Below are 19,507 nucleotides of genomic sequence, written 5' to 3'. Positions count from 1 at the left end.
GGATCAAACCCAGGTCAGCTGCCTGCAAAGCAAATACCTTAACTTGCTGCGCTATTGCTCTGGCCCCACAAAACTTTATTTTATTACTCTGTGGGGGGTGGAAATTACTCCCAGGGATACTGGGGGTAGAGCTTAGAGATCTCATCTTCCGGGCCCTCTGACTAACTTACCAACCAGCCACTCCTTTGAGTAAGCATTTCTCAGGAGGTAGCTATCACTTAGCACTCCCAGGCACAAAGCCTGGTTCACCACTTTAAGGGATCTGAAAGCCCAGCAGCACAGGGAGCACGTGGTAAGGAGACCATGGTGGTCCAGTGTGTGGGACCTGGCTGGTGTCCTTATGTGCTATGCAGCCTGTCCAGTAAAAAGTGTCCTGAGAAAGGGGAAGCAGAAGGTGGTTTTAGGAAACAGAGGTTGAACCCTGTAGTGGTAGGAGGAGCTTTTGCCTGGGGTTCCAGCTACACAGAAGGTCCCCCAAGCCCCAGCCATGAGCTCTCCCTGCAAGATTCTCTCAAGGAGAACTCCAAAGCAGGCAGAAGCATGGTGGGAGAAAGACAGTCCCTGGGCTCTCTGTACTGTGGGTCACTTTTCCAAAGCTACCCATGGCAGGTTTCTCTGGAAAGGTTCTGGACTTAGACAGGCTGCGGATCCCTTTAGAGGGGACCCCTTCTCTGCCCAGTCCAAAGTCTGTGTATTGCACCCTTCTCCCAAGGTTGGGCTGTGAATGGCCTCGATGGAATGCAGGGATGCAGCTATGGCAAAGGAACTTTATCACCCAGTTTTAGTAGGTTCTGGTTCCTTTCTTGAAGTACTGGCTGAATTCACAGTGCCCTTTAGCTTCCTCTTTGTAGTCAGTACCATGGAGATGAACCAAAGAAGCCCACTATCTCTTTGCCCCCCCCCCCCGCTGGTCCCCCTAAACTCTCTAATAGGGAAAGTGGGAGAAGCACTGAGGTCACCCCAGGCATGCTTCCCCCACCATGTGCTACCTCCACCCCCACATACCTGCTGAAATGTCCCCATCCCTATCTTCACTGCCACACTGGGGTTCCCTCTTTGCCCCCCTCCCCACAGTACCTATAAGGAACATAATGACTTTGGTTCAGGGGCTCCTTGGCCCTTGGACTAGCTGGACTTTCAACCATGGGGGTAGACAGACTAGGCCCTTTCAGGGGGATTGAACCTAGCCTGTCATCTGGAGACCAGTCCCTGGCAGTATAGACCCTAACTCATAACAGGGTAGAACTTTCCACTAACAGTACCTTCCCAGCTTTTGTCTGAGAACTCATGGAGATGGGCCAGTCCCTGAGAGGACTTTGTCCCCAAAGCAAAAAGGATGGCCCCAGTGACAGATGTGGGGAGTCAACACAGCCTGAAGGAGCAAAACATCCTCCCCTGCTGTGCATCCACTCCAGGGTCACTGTCCTCATGTGCTGTGCATTCAAGGGGCAATTCATATTTGCTGTCACCTGGCTCAGTGGCCAGAACTTAGGGATGCTTCCTTAGGCAGGAGGGATGTCTGGCTGCAGAATGGAGAAGCTGGGTCATATAGAATCTGGGTCTTCCAATTCCCAGACTTTTATTTGAGGGTGGTGTGTTCCCAGGTATTGCTCAGGGGGTGCCAGAAGTGCCCAGACAATGTAAGGGCCTGGTGGCTAAATTTCTTAGCAATGCAGAGCCACCCTGGTCATCTCAGGGCTGTCCGGGCTATACCTGCATTGCTGAGTGCAGTGGCATGAGGAGATGCAGAAAGCATTGTAAGCTGTGCATTGTCAGGGGGGTGGTAGTGGGGGGCATCAAACTTGAAGTTTAGTTGCCTGCAAGGCCTTTTGGCCCTGAACTGTGGCCTCCCAGCCCCACAGATGCTGACCTTGAATGGTTTCTACTAGCTGTTAATTGCAAGAAAATAAGTCTCAGGGGTGGTGAGTGAATATGCATTGGTATGTGTGTGGCCGTTATTTCTGTTAAGCGCCTTTCTCTGCCACACAGAGATCTGCAGATCCATGGTCTGCTACTGTCATTTTCCCCTGCACGGCTGTGTGTGTGTGTGTGTGTGTGTGTGTGTGTGTGTAAGGGTTATGTATGTCTGACTCTCTTGATGTGTGTATGTTTCTGTGTGTGTGTAAGGGGTGTGTTTGTCTGTCTCTTGGTTGCTGGCAAGCAACAAGGAATGAAACGTGTTCTGTTCCCTCCCCGCCCAGAGCCTAATGGTTGATTTCCCAATTACAAACTGCGCCTCCCTCCAGCACAGGCCTGAGCTCCAGCCCCTTATTCACAAGAACAAAACCCAACCTCCATATGGACTGCTGAGCCTGGCCACTGAAAAACATCGGGAACCAAAGCAGCGTTTTCTCTGCTAACCACCCCCTGAGGAGAGCTGCTTAATAGACTCTTTATGGCTTGGAAAATAGTTCTGTGGAGTGAGGGGGGTGGGGCGAGACAGCAGGCCTGGAAGCCCCAGAATAGCTCCGTGATTTTTATTATTTTCCCCTCCCTTTTCTTGATTATCTTTATTCTAAAAGCCTGTGGCATTTTCCTTCTCGTTGGCTGGCCTTGGCAGGCTAGTCCAGCCCATTGGCTCATCGATCACTGGGGTCCGCCTTCTATGGCTGTTGTCCATTAGCCTGCATCTCTGAGAGGGGGGCATCGCCATGAGGCTGACCCTGAAATGGGGTCCAGAGGATCAATAGCACCTTCTCCATTAAGCCCATTTCCTGGGAACAGGGAGGGCCATTAGGGTCCTGCTTATTGATGGGCCCCTCCACTGACCTCCTCCAGCTATACCAGTGGGAGGCCCAGGGGTTGGGGGGCTGGACAGGGCAGTTCTGCCCAGGCTCTCTGCAACCCCCATGAACTGATGACACCAGTTTATCTGACACTTTCCACTCTCTGGACAATGGAATGAAAAGGGAACCTGAGTTCCCTGCATATAAGGGACAGGGAACAAACCATCATCTAGGAAACACAGACCTACTCTAGCAGGTACTAAAAAGAGAGTGAAAGCACTCTCATGCCACTGAGGGGTGCAGACACTGGGGCATTTCCCAGTACCCGAGCCACTGGGTCTTCTTGAAGATCTACAGGAACAGCACAGTGAGCGTCAGCTGCCAGAACTGTCTCCACACCTGAGACCAACTCAAAGGAGCCCACAACCCTAGAGTTGAGCTTATCTAGCCCTGTGGGCCAGGTGTTGCCAGGAGTGGTCCCTGATCCCCTGAGTGTTGCCAAGAGCGGCCCCTGGTCCCCTGAACACTGCCAGGAGTGGCCCCTAGTTCACTTAACACTATCAGGAGTGTCCTCTGATTCCTTGAGCCTACTCATGAGTCAACCCAAGTGCTCTCAGTTGATCTTGTGTGACCCTTAGGTGTCACAGGAATGGACACACCAACGACAGTCTCTCAGGTATTTTCTGAGCCCAGTGAAAGTCTATGATAGCCTGGAGAGGATCCTGCATCTGTTTTTTTGCCTTTGGAGGAATATCACTTCTCTGTGATCTTGGGCTTCAGTCTTCAACTCTGTAACTGGACCCTCCAGCAAGCCAAGGTGGGAGTTGTATTTCTTCAGAGCTAGCCTCTCCCCGATTGCTTGTAGATCATTAAACTGATTTTGAAGGAAGAAAAATGAGAAAGCTGATTAATTAGGTCATCTTTTAATTGAATTTGAAGTTGTTAGGTATGAAAAATGTAGACACTGATCTCCTACACTTGAGAATATCTTTTAAACCAGGGGTCTCAAACTCAATTTACCTGGGGGCTGCAGGAGGCAAAGTCAGGGTGAGGCAGGGCCGCATAAGGGATTTCACTTACCGAATATTCTCAATAAAAAATTGCATTAGTAAGAAAAAAAAATCGCAAAAAATTGCATTAAACATTTGCATACCCCGAACGAAACTGCTCGGGGTATGCGAATGTTTAATGGGATTTTTTTTTCTTACTAATGCGATTTTTATTGCGATTATTCGGTAAGCGAATAATCGTGAATACTGCGATATTTGAAGGCCGGCCGCGGGCCACAAAATGTTGTATGGAGGGCCGCAAATGGCCCGTGGGCCGCGAGTTTGAGACCCCTGATTTAAACATTTTATACTTGGCCCAGGAAGGTTTCTCATAGTTGAGACAGTCTATGCTGCATATCAGGAAAATAGAATTTTGGTTGCATCCCCTTGGAGGGGACTTGACATTCTACGCTTGGCTCCTTATCTTCTCTTTCTCCATACAAGTAAGTCCTTGGCTACAGAGATCCTTGGAACAAAGCATGTTAGGTCCTGAGGCTAGGACCCCAGGTCTACCAGTAGTACAAAGCCAGGAATAAAGCAACTTCAAGTAATTAGAAAATTCAATTAGTTCTACTTTGTTTTTGGGCCATACCTGTTGGCACTTGGGTTATCCCTGCCTCTGTGCTCAGAAATCATGTCTGGCAGGCTCGGGAGATCATAGGTATGCCAGGGATTGAACCCAGTTCACCTACATACAAGGCAAGTACTCTCTTCTTAACAAGACAAGGTCTTTGGAGCCAATAGATGTCTGTCCGTTTGTCTTGTTCTGCCTCTGCCTCTTACTGTGTCAGAGAGTGGAGGTCAGATAAACTAGTGCCATTAGTTCTTTAGGGTAGAGAATAGGCTCTCCCCAATGGCTCCTCCATGAGTTTCCTGGGGAGGCCATTGCTAGAGGCCACCCTGAACCAGGACAACTGGTGCGTGGGTGCTGAGTTCATCCTGGAAATGAAAACCAGCACTGGCTTTAAGGAAGTGTCTAACCTCCATGAGAAACAGTCTCAAAATGCTGCTTGCATGTTAAGTTTGAGGATCACCTTACCCCCACCCTTGGACCTGGCATCTGTGGGAAGGGTACTTGGATGTCCTTAAGTTCAAATTGGTCCTCAGCAATCCAGATCTGCCCACACTCCCATTTCAGTTCCACTTCTCTACATCCATTGGACTCACCAGCAAAACCTCCCTGACAGCAGCCACAGTGGATGGACTCATGTCCCCCGAAACTCACCTCTCCTGGCAGGGTTGCTACTTATACTGCCTTTGCTTTGTCCCTGGGCCCCACTGTCAGCCATGACCAGGCCACACTTGCCACAATGAGCCTAGATCCTTCCTCTGCCCAACTGCTTTCACTGTACTTGTCTTCACACCCAGCACCACACTGTCAAATCAAATGCCCTTCTCGCCTCCTCTCCAGCTCTATTAGCTCTTCCTCTGTTATTTGTTGTCGTCATTGTTATTGTTTTGTTTTGGAGTCACACTCAGCAGTGCTCTGGGGATAATCCTTTTTTTTTTTTTTGGTTTTTCGGGCCACACCCGTTTGATGCTCAGGGGTTACTCCTGGCTAAGTGCTCAGAAATTGCCCCTGGCTTGGGGGGACCATATGGGACGCCGGGGGATCGAACCACGGTCCTTCCTTGGCTAGCACTTGCAAGGCAGACACCTTACCTCTAGCGCCACCTCGCTTGCCCCCCAGGGATACTCCTGGCTCTGAGTTTAGAAATTGCTCCTAGCAGGCTCGGGGTTGCTGGGAGGCATCTGGGATGCTGGAGATCAAACCCGGGTCCATCCTGGGTTGGCCTCGTGCAAGGCAAACTCCCTACCATTGTGCTATCTCTCCAGCCCCTCTTTCTCTGTTTTGGAGACCCAGATCAGGCATCGTCTCTCCCTGAACAGATTCTCAGACTATATTGGATCACAGCACCCTTTGTGTGTTGATGTTTTTATAGAGCACACAGGCCAATATAAATAACTTCCAGTTCCATGGATTTCATCATAGGGCCACTTCACTGATTGACTGTATGTTACCTACCCACATAAGAAAATAAGACATGAAATTGAAGAGAAATTTTTTCTATTTCATTCTGAAATATCTAGAGGATTTACATATATGTATGTATGTCCATCGTCACTGCCTGGCCCACTATACCTGAGAGTCAACTGGAGCCTGACCACTCTCCTGTCATTCCCCTGGTGATTGTCATGGGGCACTAGCTGTTGGTGACAGCAGATGTCACCATCCCAGCTTTACAAAGTCAGGACAGCTAGAGGAATGCAAGGCAGCATGCAACAAGAATGGAAGCAGTCACTCTCATGTCTCGCCAATGCTTGTTATCACCTTCAGTCACTAAAAGAACTCAACACTTAAAGTTGTGTTCATTGTGGCTCCCCAGCCTTGGTGAATAATGAGGGCACCTCAGCCCGATAATCTGCTCCCTCCTGAGCTGATATCCCTGCTCTGAGCCCCTGCAGTGCCCCCTGTATGTGGCACAATACTGGCCATCCCCATAATTGAGTCATGATAAGCTACCACATCTGTTCCTCCTCTAAGGCTCAGAGTTCTCTTGAGGCCAAGGACTATGCTCCATGCATGGGCAACCAGTGGGCAACCAGGGTTTGGAGCACTGCTGGATGGATGTTAGCAGAGGAACTAAACTACTGGGCAGAATGGGAACCAACTTGGGACCCTGGAGAAACAAGTCAGCCGGGGAGGCAGTTGAGTGGGACTATCCAGCCAAGCTCAGTTCCTGAATTGGGGCAGGGATCCTGCAGGATCTGAAAGCAGGTCCTGCATGCATCAGTGGGGTGTGGCCAGAAGCCATTGAGGGATGCGGAGACCACAGTCTGGGCTCATGACTCCATCTGGGCAAAGTGTAGCACTCGTAGATCTTAGTTTGGTTTTCACCTGGGTCTCTGGAAACAGTTCCTTGGGCGAAGACAGAAACAAGGGCCAGGGAGAGGGTGTGTTTCACACTCTCCCAAAAAAGAGACTGTCCCTTTGCCAACTTTCTTGAAAGTCCCCAGTATCTCTATACCTGCAGATTAGATAAAGTTACAACTCTGTGGATAGACAATCGATGAATCCCAAATCCCAGGGTATGGAGGACAGTGTGGCCATTCCTACTGTCACTGACAGAGGTTGTTTGGTGCAGCTGCCTGGGCTGGGGCATTGCTTTTAAACATTGTCAGTGCACAAGAACTGGGCTATGAAGTGTGGGCACACCTGGCAAGGTGCAGGGGATAGTATGAGGTGTCAAGCCAGGGTTGACCTCATGCAAGTGTGTTTTTTTATTTGTTTGGTTTGGCTTTTGGGCCACACATGGCGGTGCTCAGGGGTTACTCCTGGCTCTGTGCTCAGAAATTGCTCCTGACAGGCTCGGGGGACTATATGGAATGCCGGGAATTGAACCCAGGTCCGTCTTGGGTTGGCCATGTGCAAGGCAAGTTTCTTACCACTGTGCTGTGCTATCTCTCCAGCCCCTCGTGCAAGTGCGTGGACCCTTGTAGTATCTCTAATATCTCTCTAACCTTGCACAAGAAATGTACTCCAAAATTTTGAGTTCTTAAATTTTGTGGAGAGGCACAGCCAGTGGCGTTCAGCAGTTACCCTTGGCTCTGCACTCAAAAATTGCTCCTGGAAGGCTCTGGGGGCTGGCCATAAGGGATACTGGGATTGAACCCAGGTTGGCTGTGCGCAAGGCAAATACCCTACCCGCTGTGCTATCAAACATCCTTCTAAGAGTGAGCTATAAAGTGAGGATGGGTGTATGGTAAAATGCCTACCTTGCGTGCATGGCACCCAAACTTAACTCAATAAACCCAATAAAAAGGAGCCTAGACATCACTGGGACCACTGGGAAGGGTCTGAGGCACTGAGCTCTGTTCTCAAATGATGGGGCCAGGGCCCCTCCACAGCCCCCTCATGCCCGCCCAAGGGTGCTCCTTCCAAGAGCTGCTCCAATCTACTGGCTGTGTTGCCCACCTTTGGATCAAAGTATCACCCCCCACCTCCGGATCTGCTCTTGGTCTAGGACATTCTCTGCTGGCTTCAGAGGCACTTTGAGAGGAGCAGCTGCTTAGACTCTGCCCAAGTTAAGGGTATTTACTGCCCCAACCTGACTGGCCCATGGAGGGGAGGGAGTCCTATAGAAGGGGTCAGTATTCTTCCTCAGGGGGTTGTGGGAGTGTCCCCCTGCTGCCAGTGTGCTCCTGTGGGCAGAGTTCTGGGAAAACTTACCCCTTGGTACCAGCCTGGTGGAGGGGAGGACACAAAGATGCCTGCAAAATATGACCCAGGAAGGGATGTGACTCCTGCCGCAACTTTCTAGACATTTCCCCAAGCTGTTAGTGCATCACTGCCAGGGATCTTTACCCAAAGATGATTTTGGGGGGAAGGGCACAACACCCATCTGTGCTCAGGGCTTTCTCCTGACTTTGTGCTCAGGGATCAGTCCTCCTGGTACTCAGGGGTTACTCCTGACTTAGCATTCAGAATCACTACTGGTGGTTCTTGGAGAACCATATGGAATGCCAAAGATCAAACTTGGGTTGGCTTCGTGCATGGCATGTGTCCTACCTGCTGTACTATTGTTCTGGCCTCCCTAAGGCTGATTTTCTTTATTTTGCCACTGCTTTGGGCACAGTCATCCTGTTCAAGCTGAATATCACCCTTTCCTTGTGGCCCTATCTTCCTCAAGTCTATTTCCAAATCCTCTCCTAACGTTTGGGCTTTTGAGTTCCTTAATCCAGGGTGGTCTCAGCGCTTTCTTTCCAGAGGATGCACCTTGGCCTTTGGGAAAAATATACTTCATAGGGACCATTTGATGAAGGGGCTGCTTAGGAGTAGGAAAGGAAAAACGACGCAGGAATCCCTTGTGTAAAGAGCCACACTTGACCACAAGCACTTTTTCATTTTCTAGTTGTTTCTGAAACAACAGATTCTATTTTGGTGCATTTCATCTTGGGGGTCAGAAGGGATTCTAGCCTCCATAAAGACCAGGCTTGTCTGTTTTTGTGGGGGCAGTGGCCAGCTGTGGGTATTAGAAGGAAGGGGACCTGAGTAGCTGGGGCAGGATCTCTGGGTTTCTGGCCTTTTCCAGCCCAGACTCAGTGGGTTTCTATGACTTGGTCTTCCCTGCATCGCCTTCCTAAATGTCTGTTACTTTTACTGCTGCCTCAGCAGCACCATTTCGCCATCTTGATTTGTGTTTGTGCTCAGGACTTCGAGAGGAACAAAAGACAGTTGCCTTCTCATAGGCATGGGTGCCTGCATCCCATAACCCCGAGTGGGTTTCCTAATGTAGTTATTGAATGCTGAGGGCCTTTCCCACTGAACCCCTTGAATCTGACAGTGTGGAGTACCTCCTGGAAGTGGTCCTAGCTAGGAGGCACAGCCTGGGGGGGGGGGGCATTGACTTGACAAGTAGGTGGATTTACTAAGTATTTTCCTTCTCTTCTCTCTTGGGGAGACCTCATTCTCATGGAATCAGGGATCCATGTTCTTTCTATTAGGGTGGAAGGAAGTAGTAAGAAGGAAGCTCTGGGGCTGGAGAGATAGCACAGCGGTAGGGTGTTTGCCTTGCATGCAGATTGACAGTGGTTCGAATCCTGGCATCCCATATGGTCCCCCACGCCTGCTGAGGTGATTTCTGAGCATAGAGCCACGATTAGTCCCTGAGCGCTGCTGGGTGTGACCCCCCCCCAAAAAAAAAAGAAAAGAAAAGAAAAACAAGAAGGAGGCTCTACCAGTGGGTATGAATCCATCTCAGACCCCTCCATGCCCAAGGAGTCCACATCACATGCCTTCCACATGCATTCATGTTTTTCAGGGCCCCACAAGATGACTCCTTTTCTGTAAAGCTTTCCCCAAGCTCTCAGCTGTGACCAGTTCTCTGTTCCATGATTTATAGTTCCCTGTGCTTTGCCTGTGTTACTCTTACTGATGTGTCATTATCAAAATCACTGCACAACAGAAGTTTTGTGCCTGCCCTGCTGGGGCCCAATTACATGTGCGGGGCCTTGATTATGGCCCGAGAGCCTCACTCACAACAGGCAAAGCACTGGTAGCTCTGTGAGCATCAGCCTGCCCACGTGGCTCAGGGGCAAGCCTGGCTGTCCAGAGACTCTGGCTGAGACAATACCAAGGCTACCCGGCTGGCATCAGGCAGGGTGATGATTCTCCAGCAATGGTAGTGACTCTATTCCATCTATACCCAATAATCCTTTTCTCAGAGCTGAGACCCTGAGAGTCGGGGAAGGGAAGGTTGGGTATCATTGGCTGGTCTTTCAGGGCATTTTTTAAAATGATTGAATGATTGATTGATTGTTTTTTTGGGCTACATCCAGTGGTGCTCAGGGGTTTTTCCTGGCTCTGCTCTCAGGAATCTGCTCTCTCTCAGGAATCTATTTTTCTCAGGCTCTGCTCTCATGGCAGTGCTCAGGGGACCAACCATATGGGATGCCGGGGATGGAACCCCACATATTTGTTGTGTTTTTTTTTTGTTTGTTTGTTTTTTGGTTTTTGGTTTTTGGGCCACACCTGGTGTTGCTCAGGGGTTATTCCTGGCTGTCTGCTCAGAAATAGCTCCTGGCAGGCACAGGGGACCATAGGGGACACCGGGATTCAAACCAACCACCTTAGGTCCTGGATCGGCTGCTTGCAAGGCAAACGCCGCTGTGCTATCTCTCCGGGCCCACATATTTGTATTTTTAATACCGCTCTGGAGGGGATCTGGGTCAGGAAGAAGGAGTGGGTGAAACGGAAGGAGGGGAAACCAAGACATGACAACCTTTTAGGAAGCAAAAATAAAACTTGAATCTGGAAAAGGCTGAGAATAGACTGCAGGGGCTGCATGCAAATCTATGCTAATTGCATGGAAATTACTCACATTCCCCACTGCCTTGGACCTGCTCTGACCCCCCGGGGTATGGGAGAATCCTGCCACAGGGTCTCCTCACCACACACACATATACACACCCCTGGGGGTTTAGCCTCACATGTGATCCTGCCTGCTTCATGCTCTGCTCCTCCCCTGCTGCCAAAGGAACTGATAAGAGACTAAAAATACTAACAATAGAAATCTTTTTTTTTTTTTCCAGACAAAAAGCCCTGGCATCCACGGGAGGAAGGAGCGTTCAGGCGGCATGTGACTGGTTGGTATGAGATAAATAAACCAAGATGCTGTAGACGTACATTATTAGCTCTGAGAACATGTGGGTGATCAGGGATGAGCAGCGTGGCGCTGGGGGCTCCTTCCTGGGCACAGATCTGCCTCCAGCCCTTGCAACCAGCTCCTTTATTAAACTGGTTGCCTCTTCCCTCTGCCCAGGCTCAGTTTCTTTTGGAGATGCTTAAAGAAACTCAAGGCAGGGACTGGAGATATAGCATGGAGGTAAGGCATTTGCCTTGCATGCAGGACGGTGGTTCGAATCCCAGCATTTCATATGGTTCCTCAAGCCTGCCAGGAGCGATTTCTGAGTGTAGAGCCAGGAGAAACCCCTGAGCGATGCCGGGTATAACCCAAAACAAAAACAAAAAAAAAAAAAAAAGAAGAAGAAGAAGAAGAAGAAGAAATTCAAGGCAAGTAGAACTGGAGCTGTAGTTCAGCAGGTAGTGCACTGGCCTTGGACACAGCTGACCCGGGTTCAATTCCCAGTACTGATATGGTCTCCTTAACCCCCCAGAAATAAGCCCTAAGCAGAGCTGGGCATGACCCAATAAACACACCAACAAACAAAGAAATTCCAGAAAGGGCCAGGTTGCTCAGGGCAAAGGAACCTGCCTAGCATGCAGCCTTCCTCTCTTCTTCTTCGAGCTCTACTCAGGGTATGTAGGTGCTGGGCGAATCCATCTGGAAGAATCTCTGCCTTCCCTCTAGATCATCTCAACCAAGGGAAGTCCCCTCTTCACTTTTCTTCTAAGATACCCAGGCTTAGTGGTGGCCACAGGGGGAGAGACCAGTCAGAGCCCAGCAGGAGAACTAAGAAAGGAGTCAGAATAGCTGGAGATGATGGAGAGGACCCTGGAGGGGCTTTTGGACGTTATAGCAAGACATGGGGGACAAACAAAAGCAAAATCAGTACATGCATGAATGGGGGCACAGCGGGAGCTGCAGTGGTCGAGCTGTTTCCCACTTAGAAGCCTGAAATCCTGCTGGGCATGGCACCCCTGAGATACATCCCTTTCCCCTGTTCTCCCTCCTCCACTGCCCCTCCTGGTCCTGCAGGCTCTTCTCTCACGTGGGTGACCCCTTCCTGGATGACCCCCTACCCCGCGAGTATGTGCTCTACCTCCGCCCCAATGGCCCATTGGGGCAGAAGCTGTCGGACTTCTGGCAGCAGTCGAAGCAACTATGTGGGAAGAACAAGGCACACAACATCTTCCCTCATATCACCCTCTGCCAGTTCTTCATGGTGAGTCACACTGTGGGCCCTGGGCAGCAGGAGGGAGAGCGGCAGGGTCTGGGGGATCTGGTCATGTGTCCCAAGGGTCTGCACTCTGCTAAGGACCTCAGATTTGTGACTCTCTGAATGCAGCCTCAATGGGCACAAAGCCTATAAACCCCTCACTTCATCCAGCATCTATCTGCCTTCTGGCTCGACTAGGGGATATTGGGAAAGACAGAACCCCATGCTACCTTGTACCCGCCCACCTTCTACCTGGCCACCTTGACAGCACCCACTGCCCCTCTGACCCTGTCCAGCCCCTCCCAGTGACATGCAAACCTACCACTTCCTCTTGAATTCTCTGAGGGGCAGGCAAACCCACGTAGCAAGAAAAAAAAAGCTCGGTGACCCCTTCGGACTATGAGTTGAAAAGATATTTCCTGGAGTTTTTCAAGATGCATATTTTTCTCTCTCCAATCTTCCCCTCCATGCCTCTCTCCTCCACTCTCTCCCCTTTGTCTCTCCTTCTCGTCCACACCTTCTCACTCAACATTGCTCTGGAAATGGAACCAATTCTGACTTTCTCAAACACCAGGGGCTTTGTCTAAAGTGCTCAGAGTATGTGCGATGCAGGAGAGAAGGAGCCACCATGATTCTCTGCCCCTGCACTGTCCTTCCATGCTTTTCTGGGGGTGACCAGCTCAGGTTTGGAGGGGAAGGTAGTGTCCCAAATAATGCTCAGTGAACTCCTAATCACCTGGGAATTCTCAGCCAAGCAGGTAGGTGACTCTATGTTAAGGTCTGTGTAGCCAAGGGGTCTCTGGATCTCCAGGCAGTGCTTAAGGGCTTCTAGGGTTACACCTGCCCTGAAGGCCACATGGCACTGGAGGCCAAAGCCTGTCAGGAACATGCTAAGTACTTGCCCTAATCACTGTGGCATCTCAAAGTCCCTGAGCACAGGGTGAGAAGGTCAAAGAGGAATAGGAAAGGCCTAAAGATACTGATCGGAGGCCAGAGAGATAGCATAGTGATAGGGTGTTTGCCATGCATGCAGCTGGTCCAGGACAGAATCCCGGCATCTCATATGGTCCCCAGAGCCTGCCAGGAGCGATTTCTGAGTGCAGAGCCAGGAGTAACCCCTGAGCGCTGCCGGGTGTGACCCAAAAAACAAAACCCCTCCAAAAAAAAAAAAAAAAGATACTGATCAACAGAAAATACCCCAACTTTTCTTGGAGCTGCATTATCTGTCATCTCTCCCATTCTTGCTTCCACTGCCAGGAATTGGGGGGGGGGGGGCATGAGAGCACAGAGTGGTTGAGACCCTCATTTCTGGACCACATGGCATGGTTCAAACATGATGGTTTAGCAGCTGCATCTTTAGACACACCCTGGGCCGAGACCAAGTGAGCAAGGACACTGTCCCCTCTGCCCTATCCTCATGTGGCCCTTGTCCCCGGCAGTGTGAGGACAGCAAGGTGGATGCTCTGGGAGAGGCCCTGCAGGCCACAGTCAGCCGCTGGAAGTGCAAATTCTCAGCGCCTCTGCCTCTGGAGCTCTACACCTCTTCCAACTTCATCGGCCTCTTCGTGAAGGAGGACAGCGCCGACATCCTCAAGAAGTTCGCTGCTGACTTCGCTGCAGAGGCTGCGTCCAAGACCGGTGAGATTGTGCCCTCCTGCCTGGGCAGCAGACCAGTGAGGGTGGGCAGAGGGAGCAAGGGAGGCAGGCAGAGGCGGAATGAGGTTCCACGCCTGTGCTGCCCTGGCACATTAGCCATCTCGCAGCTGAGAATTTGGGGACTCTGCCAGGACAACCTGGGCTTTGCCAGAAGGGGTGGATTTGCCACCAATTAATTCTGCACCCAGTGCCGCCCCCTGGCGGTGGTGCAGAGACCTGATGGCCCAATCTAGCCCCCTAGTCAGTCTCTGCTGGGGATTGTCTGCCTTGAGGTTCTGCACTTCTGAGCAGACTTGCACCCCTTCAGCAAGGACTTAGGGTGTCCTGATCTATCCTAGGAGGTTTCAGGAGATGTGTGGATTGTCCTTTTTTTTTTTTTTTACCAGTTTCGAACATCTACAGGGAATGTGAGCCCTGGGAATATACCCCAAATTGGTAGGGCTTTCACCAAAGCCAGGCAGGAATGGAGAACAGAGCGTGTAGAGTTGAGTGCCCCCCTCTTCTCCCATTTCTCCTCACAGGCCAGCCCTGCTGTCTCTAGCTCACTCAGCACCTTGTAGCTGCTCTGTCCATATTTTAGCTAGAGGCATGATGACTCTCCCCTGCTTAATGATGTCCAAAGATACTAGAAAACTGAAGCTTCACCTAAGCAGACTGGAAGAGCTTTTTGGGTATCTTAGAATGTGTGCATGTACTTAAATCCACTGGTTTTTCAACCAGGGAAGATTTAAGTCCCCAGGAGACATCAACATCGAGAGTAACTATGTAGTTGTCCCACATTTGGGGGTCAAGAATACTGCAGTATCAGGATAGAACTAAGAAATGCTGTTCAAGATCCCTTCCTTTGCAGAGGGAAAGTCTCACAACAATGATCTGAGCCCCAGTGCTAATGAGAAAATCTATTTCGAATATTGAGAATGTCTCATACTACCACCACCATTTCTCCACCAGCCAACGCAGATTTCAGACACAAGCAGAAGAACCTCAGACACCAGCATGGATTCTTTATTTCTCCTGAAGAAGGAGGAAGAGGGGGCTGGGGAGAAGCAAGTGTCAGCTCAAACGGTTTCCTCTCCATGAAGGTAGAGAGCTGCCGAGAAGTCAGCTGGGAGATCACGCTGTGGCATGCTGGTCCAGGGCCCAGTTCCCCACACACATTCATTCTCCTCCTTTGCAGCTCTGTTAGAGACAAACAGCATCATTTGGGCTCAAGGACCCAAATCTTCGGTGCGTGGAAGTAGGATGTCATGCGCTCCGTATCTGGTTTCTCCACCACTCACCCATCTCCATTCTTCTTCCAGAAGTCCACGTGGAACCTCATAAGAAGCAACTGCATGTGACTCTGGCTTATCACTTTCAAGCCAGCCACCTCCCCACCCTGGAGAAATTAGCCCAGAGCATCGATGTCAAGCTAGGCTGTGACTGGGCCGCCACCATCTTCTCACGGGATATCCGCTTTGCGAATCATGAGGTAAGGGGGCTCCATGAGTCTCTGGGTGGCCTCCAGGCTCTGTCCTGCATCCAGGGAAGTGTCATGTACCAACTCTCCCCTGTGCATGCCGCCTCCCTCATTCTCATGTCCCTGCCAATCTGGGGAATGTCAGAAGCAGAAAGTGGCAATGGAAAGGCCTGTTGGAAACAGCTTCTGTGTTTTGTCAGTTACTGCTAATAGTGACAGTGATGAGGACATGGGGCAGAAAAGCTCTGAAAACTGGTCGTCCACTAACCTAGCATGCAATGGTGGGGCTTAGGACCTTTGGAAAACAGGGCTTGATTTTCCAGAGGACTGGCAGGAGACAGGACTACTGTCTCCTCTTCTCATAAACACACACACACACACACACACACACACTTAAAGGCACAAAGGATGCAGTGGTAGCTGTGTCATAGCAAGGAGGTGACATTGAGTTTCCAGAGGATGTTGGAGTGCAGGTGTCTCTCTGCAAAACAACTGGCCACTTAACTCCAAATGTGGCTGAGATACACAGATGGGGTGGGGGCAGGGATAGAGATCTCAGTAGCCAGTTTCTGCCAGAGTTGAAGTCAGAGGCCTAGGCTCCTTCCATCAAGGTGGGCAACCCTCTTAAGAGAAAAAGGATAGAAGTGACCATGCAGTTGGCTGAAAACTTTGTCACTCAACTGTACTGCCTTTTTTTTTTAGGGGGGGGTTGGGTCACACTGGCAGCGCTCAGGGGTTATTCCTGGCTCTAGGCTCTGAAACCGCTCCTGGCAAGCTCGGGGGACCATATGGGCTGCTGGGATTTGAACCCTTGTTTTTCTGCATGCAAGGCAAATGCCCTATCTCCGTGCTATCTCAAGAATTTGTGTGTGTGTGTGTGTGTGTGTGTGTGTGTGTGTGTGTGTGTGTGGTTTTTGGATCACACCGGGCAGTGCTCAGGGATTATTCCTGGCTCCAGGCTCAGAAATTGCTCCTGGCAGGCACGGGGAACCATATGGGACACCGGGATTCAAACCGATGACCTCCTGCATGAAAGGCAAACGCCTTACCTCCATGCTATCTCTCCAGCCCCCGTGTTATCTCTCCGATCCTATACACCTTTATTAAGCCAAACTTCAGCCATTTGCCAGAGCAAAAGAAACTGAGGTTTCTGGTGGTATAAATGACCTTTTAAGGCCCTGTTGCAGCACTACTTTCGAATATGTGTTGCAGAATCTTGGGGTCTCAACGTAGCCCCAACTAGAAGAGCTGCATCTGACTGCTCCAAGACCAGTCAGTGCTAGAAGTGAGGACAGGAAACTTGCCTATAGCTCTGCAAAACCCTGTCCTCTGGTAGAACTTGCCCGAGAATTCTGACATGTCCTGGAATGGCTCAGGTGTGACCCAAAATGAAGAAAGGTGATGGGCTGATGCCCTTCCCAGGGCAAAGGAGAGGAGGCCAGGTGGTGGGCAGGTGGCACAGAAGTCACCTTCAGATGGGAAGGGAGGTGCCCTGGAAACATGGGGCATGGCTCAGCCACGCTGCCCTCCCACTGGCTGTCTTAAAGGGTAATTGCTTTTCTGCCTGACCCACATTCTGCTCGGTGGGCACTGAGGGGAGAGACAGCCAGAGAGACGCCCGCATTGAATTGCTTTCTAAAAATAACTTGGCCTCCTTCGTGGCATCTTGGTAAAAAAGCTCATCAGTGGCTCTGCCCCTTCTGGCAATGCTCTCTGGTTCCTCCACCTGTCCCCCCTGAGGTCTCCTGGCTGTCCCCCAGCCCTTGTCTGTCTTCTTCCTCTCTAGGGAGCTGGGTCTCCATGAATATTCCAGGGAGGTGCCTCTGTACTTTATACCTTGGAGGAGGTTCAGGTTGGGAAACTAAGCAAGATATGGAGAGTCCCCAGGTTCTGGTATTCTCTCCTGAAACTCTCATGTGGCGGGTCTCTTCTAGGTCAGGAGTGACATTGGGCCAGGCCAGACCTCGGTGCGGACAGACAGGAGTGAGAGGACAGAGAGCACATTTGGGGCTGGCATTTCTCATCAAAGCCCCAGTGTCATTCTCAGGAACGAGTTCCTTCATTGATACCTGGGAGGGGCTGTAGGAGGTCTTGGCTGGGACCCCCATTTTCATGTTCTTCAGAAAGGGACTATTTCTGTGGGTGGGTCACCACAACACCTGCTGCTTTCAGACCGAAGGTTTTCTATGAAAAACTTTCTCCTTTCAGCTGTTTCAACTCACCAGCAGAAATCTCTGCTTGTTGGTTCGGGGATGTGGCTGAGAGAAGAATTGGAATAGGGGTTCCTGACTTAGATGACCTACCGCCCCCTTTTCAGGAAAAAAAGTTAGCATCCCCACCCTCAACTCACTCTTCGGAAATCGACCTTTTTTTAAAATAATATCTTTATTTATGCACCATGATTACAAACATGTTTGTAGTTGGGTTTAAGTTATAAAAAGAACACCCCCTTCACCAGTGCAACATTCCCACCACCAATGCCTCCCATCTCCCTCCTCCCCACCCTCTGCCTGTATTCGAGACAGGCATTCTACTTCTCTCACTCATTAGCCTTGTCCTGATAGTTGTTAGCGTAGCTATTTCTCAGAAATCGCCTTTTTTAAGTGAATAGAAACACCCTGCATTGCACCAGGGTCCCGGGGATACTACGACCCTCTAGATAGGTCCAGCATCCCCAGGAGGTGGGGTGCCCCACCTGGGAGAGATTTCTAGAATGTGTTGCTGATTGCTCACCTTGTATGGGGTCCAGAGGAACAAGATGCAGAGTCAAGCATCTCGCTGGGACAGGCTCTGTCCTGGGTTGTGTGTCCTGTCCTGCTGGTTTATCCTTTGAGTCTGACAGCTGAGGAGCAGTGGCCAGACCCCTGTATGTGGGAACAGGAGTATTTAGCTGCCCCTAGGAGCTTTGGAAGAGGAACAGGTAGCGCTTCTTTGGGGTCCTTGTGAAATGAACTGGAGTGGAAATATTCTCCTTACAGTTGCAGTTAAAAGAGAGAGACAGAGACAGAGAGACAAAGAGACAGAGTTGTGAAATGTTTCCCAAACTATCTTCTGGGTCTGGGCCCATAAGATTAGGTGCCTGGGAAGGAGGAAGGCAAAAATGGAAGCAATCAGTCACCCTAGGGGTTGCATTGGGGATCTGGGGGCTCATGCTCGGGCAAGAAGGGGCTCCTGGAGGATCATGTCCTGTTGGGAGGATGGGTGACCCCAGTGGTAGCACATCTGTCGGCAGTTCGTGCAGGCATGCCCCACCCACCACACCCCCAAAACAAGAATGCTCCTTGTATTCTGAACACTGCACACCCCAAAAAGCAGGAATGTGCTTACATTTTCTGAACACTGATCCTGAGCAGACCCTGAGGCCACCATGTGCATCTGTGTGGGGCCATGTACTCAGGCCATGTACGAAGGGCTTAGACCTGTGTTTCTCATTTGCCTTTTCCTCTTTCAGACGTTACAGGTAATCTACCCCTACACCCCGCAGAATGATGACGAGCTGGAACTGGTCCCCGGGGACTTCATCTTCATGTCTCCCATGGAGCAGACCAGCACCAGCGAGGGCTGGGTCTACGGCACGTCTCTGGCCACCGGCTGCTCGGGCCTCCTGCCCGAGAATTACATCAGCAAGGCGGACGAGTGCAGTACCTGGATATTTCATGGGTAAGCCACCGACAGAAGACTCTGACCTTAGCAAGTGCAGGGTGTGGGGTAGAACACCCAGGGGATGGGGGTTCCTTGGAATGCAGCAGACAGGGCGGCACTGCCTGCCCCATTCGGGGTAGCAAACCAACTTTCAGATGGGAGTCCAAGCTGAGAATGGGGAATCAGGGACTGGAGAGATAGTGCAGTGGGTAGGGCATTTGCAATGCATGTAGATGACCTGGATTTAATCCATAGCATCCTCTATGGTCTCCTAAGCCTCCCAGAAGTACCATATTTTTCTCTCTATAAGATGCACCTGACCAAAAGACACACATAGTTTCTAGAAGAGGAAAACAAGAAAAAAATTATTCTAAAGTAAATGGTCCAATGTGAGATGCCTTCAGGAGATGGTGGCTGGGAACAACTAGCCTATAAGACAGAAGTATATTTATAATAAACCAGACCACAGCTGGCTAAACACAATTACCTAACATTTTTTATTTTACATCAGAAAATTAAAAAAAAAAAAGACACCACACATTTTTTAAATACTCAGAATTCAGCTCCAGGCAGCA

The 19,507-nt window shown here is 50.4% G+C and overlaps 1 protein-coding gene across 1 annotated transcript in view; it reads left to right on the top strand.

Moving 5' to 3' along the window:
* Nucleotides 1-19,507, top strand: part of UBASH3B (ubiquitin associated and SH3 domain containing B) — a 95,011-nt gene that overhangs the window by 56,524 nt on the left and 18,980 nt on the right. The window contains exons 2-6 of the mRNA XM_049778384.1: nt 10,868-10,921; nt 11,995-12,181; nt 13,615-13,813; nt 15,133-15,302; nt 18,742-18,950. Coding sequence (XP_049634341.1) covers nt 10,868-10,921; nt 11,995-12,181; nt 13,615-13,813; nt 15,133-15,302; nt 18,742-18,950 — 819 coding nt within the window. The remainder of the gene's footprint in view (nt 1-10,867; nt 10,922-11,994; nt 12,182-13,614; nt 13,814-15,132; nt 15,303-18,741; nt 18,951-19,507) is intronic.

The sequence above is a fragment of the Suncus etruscus genome, chromosome 8 (assembly GCF_024139225.1).
Source record: "Suncus etruscus isolate mSunEtr1 chromosome 8, mSunEtr1.pri.cur, whole genome shotgun sequence".
Classification (NCBI taxonomy): domain Eukaryota; kingdom Metazoa; phylum Chordata; class Mammalia; order Eulipotyphla; family Soricidae; genus Suncus; species Suncus etruscus.
Note: the sequence above shows the minus strand (reverse complement) of the source record. Positions and strands in the feature narration are given on the sequence as shown.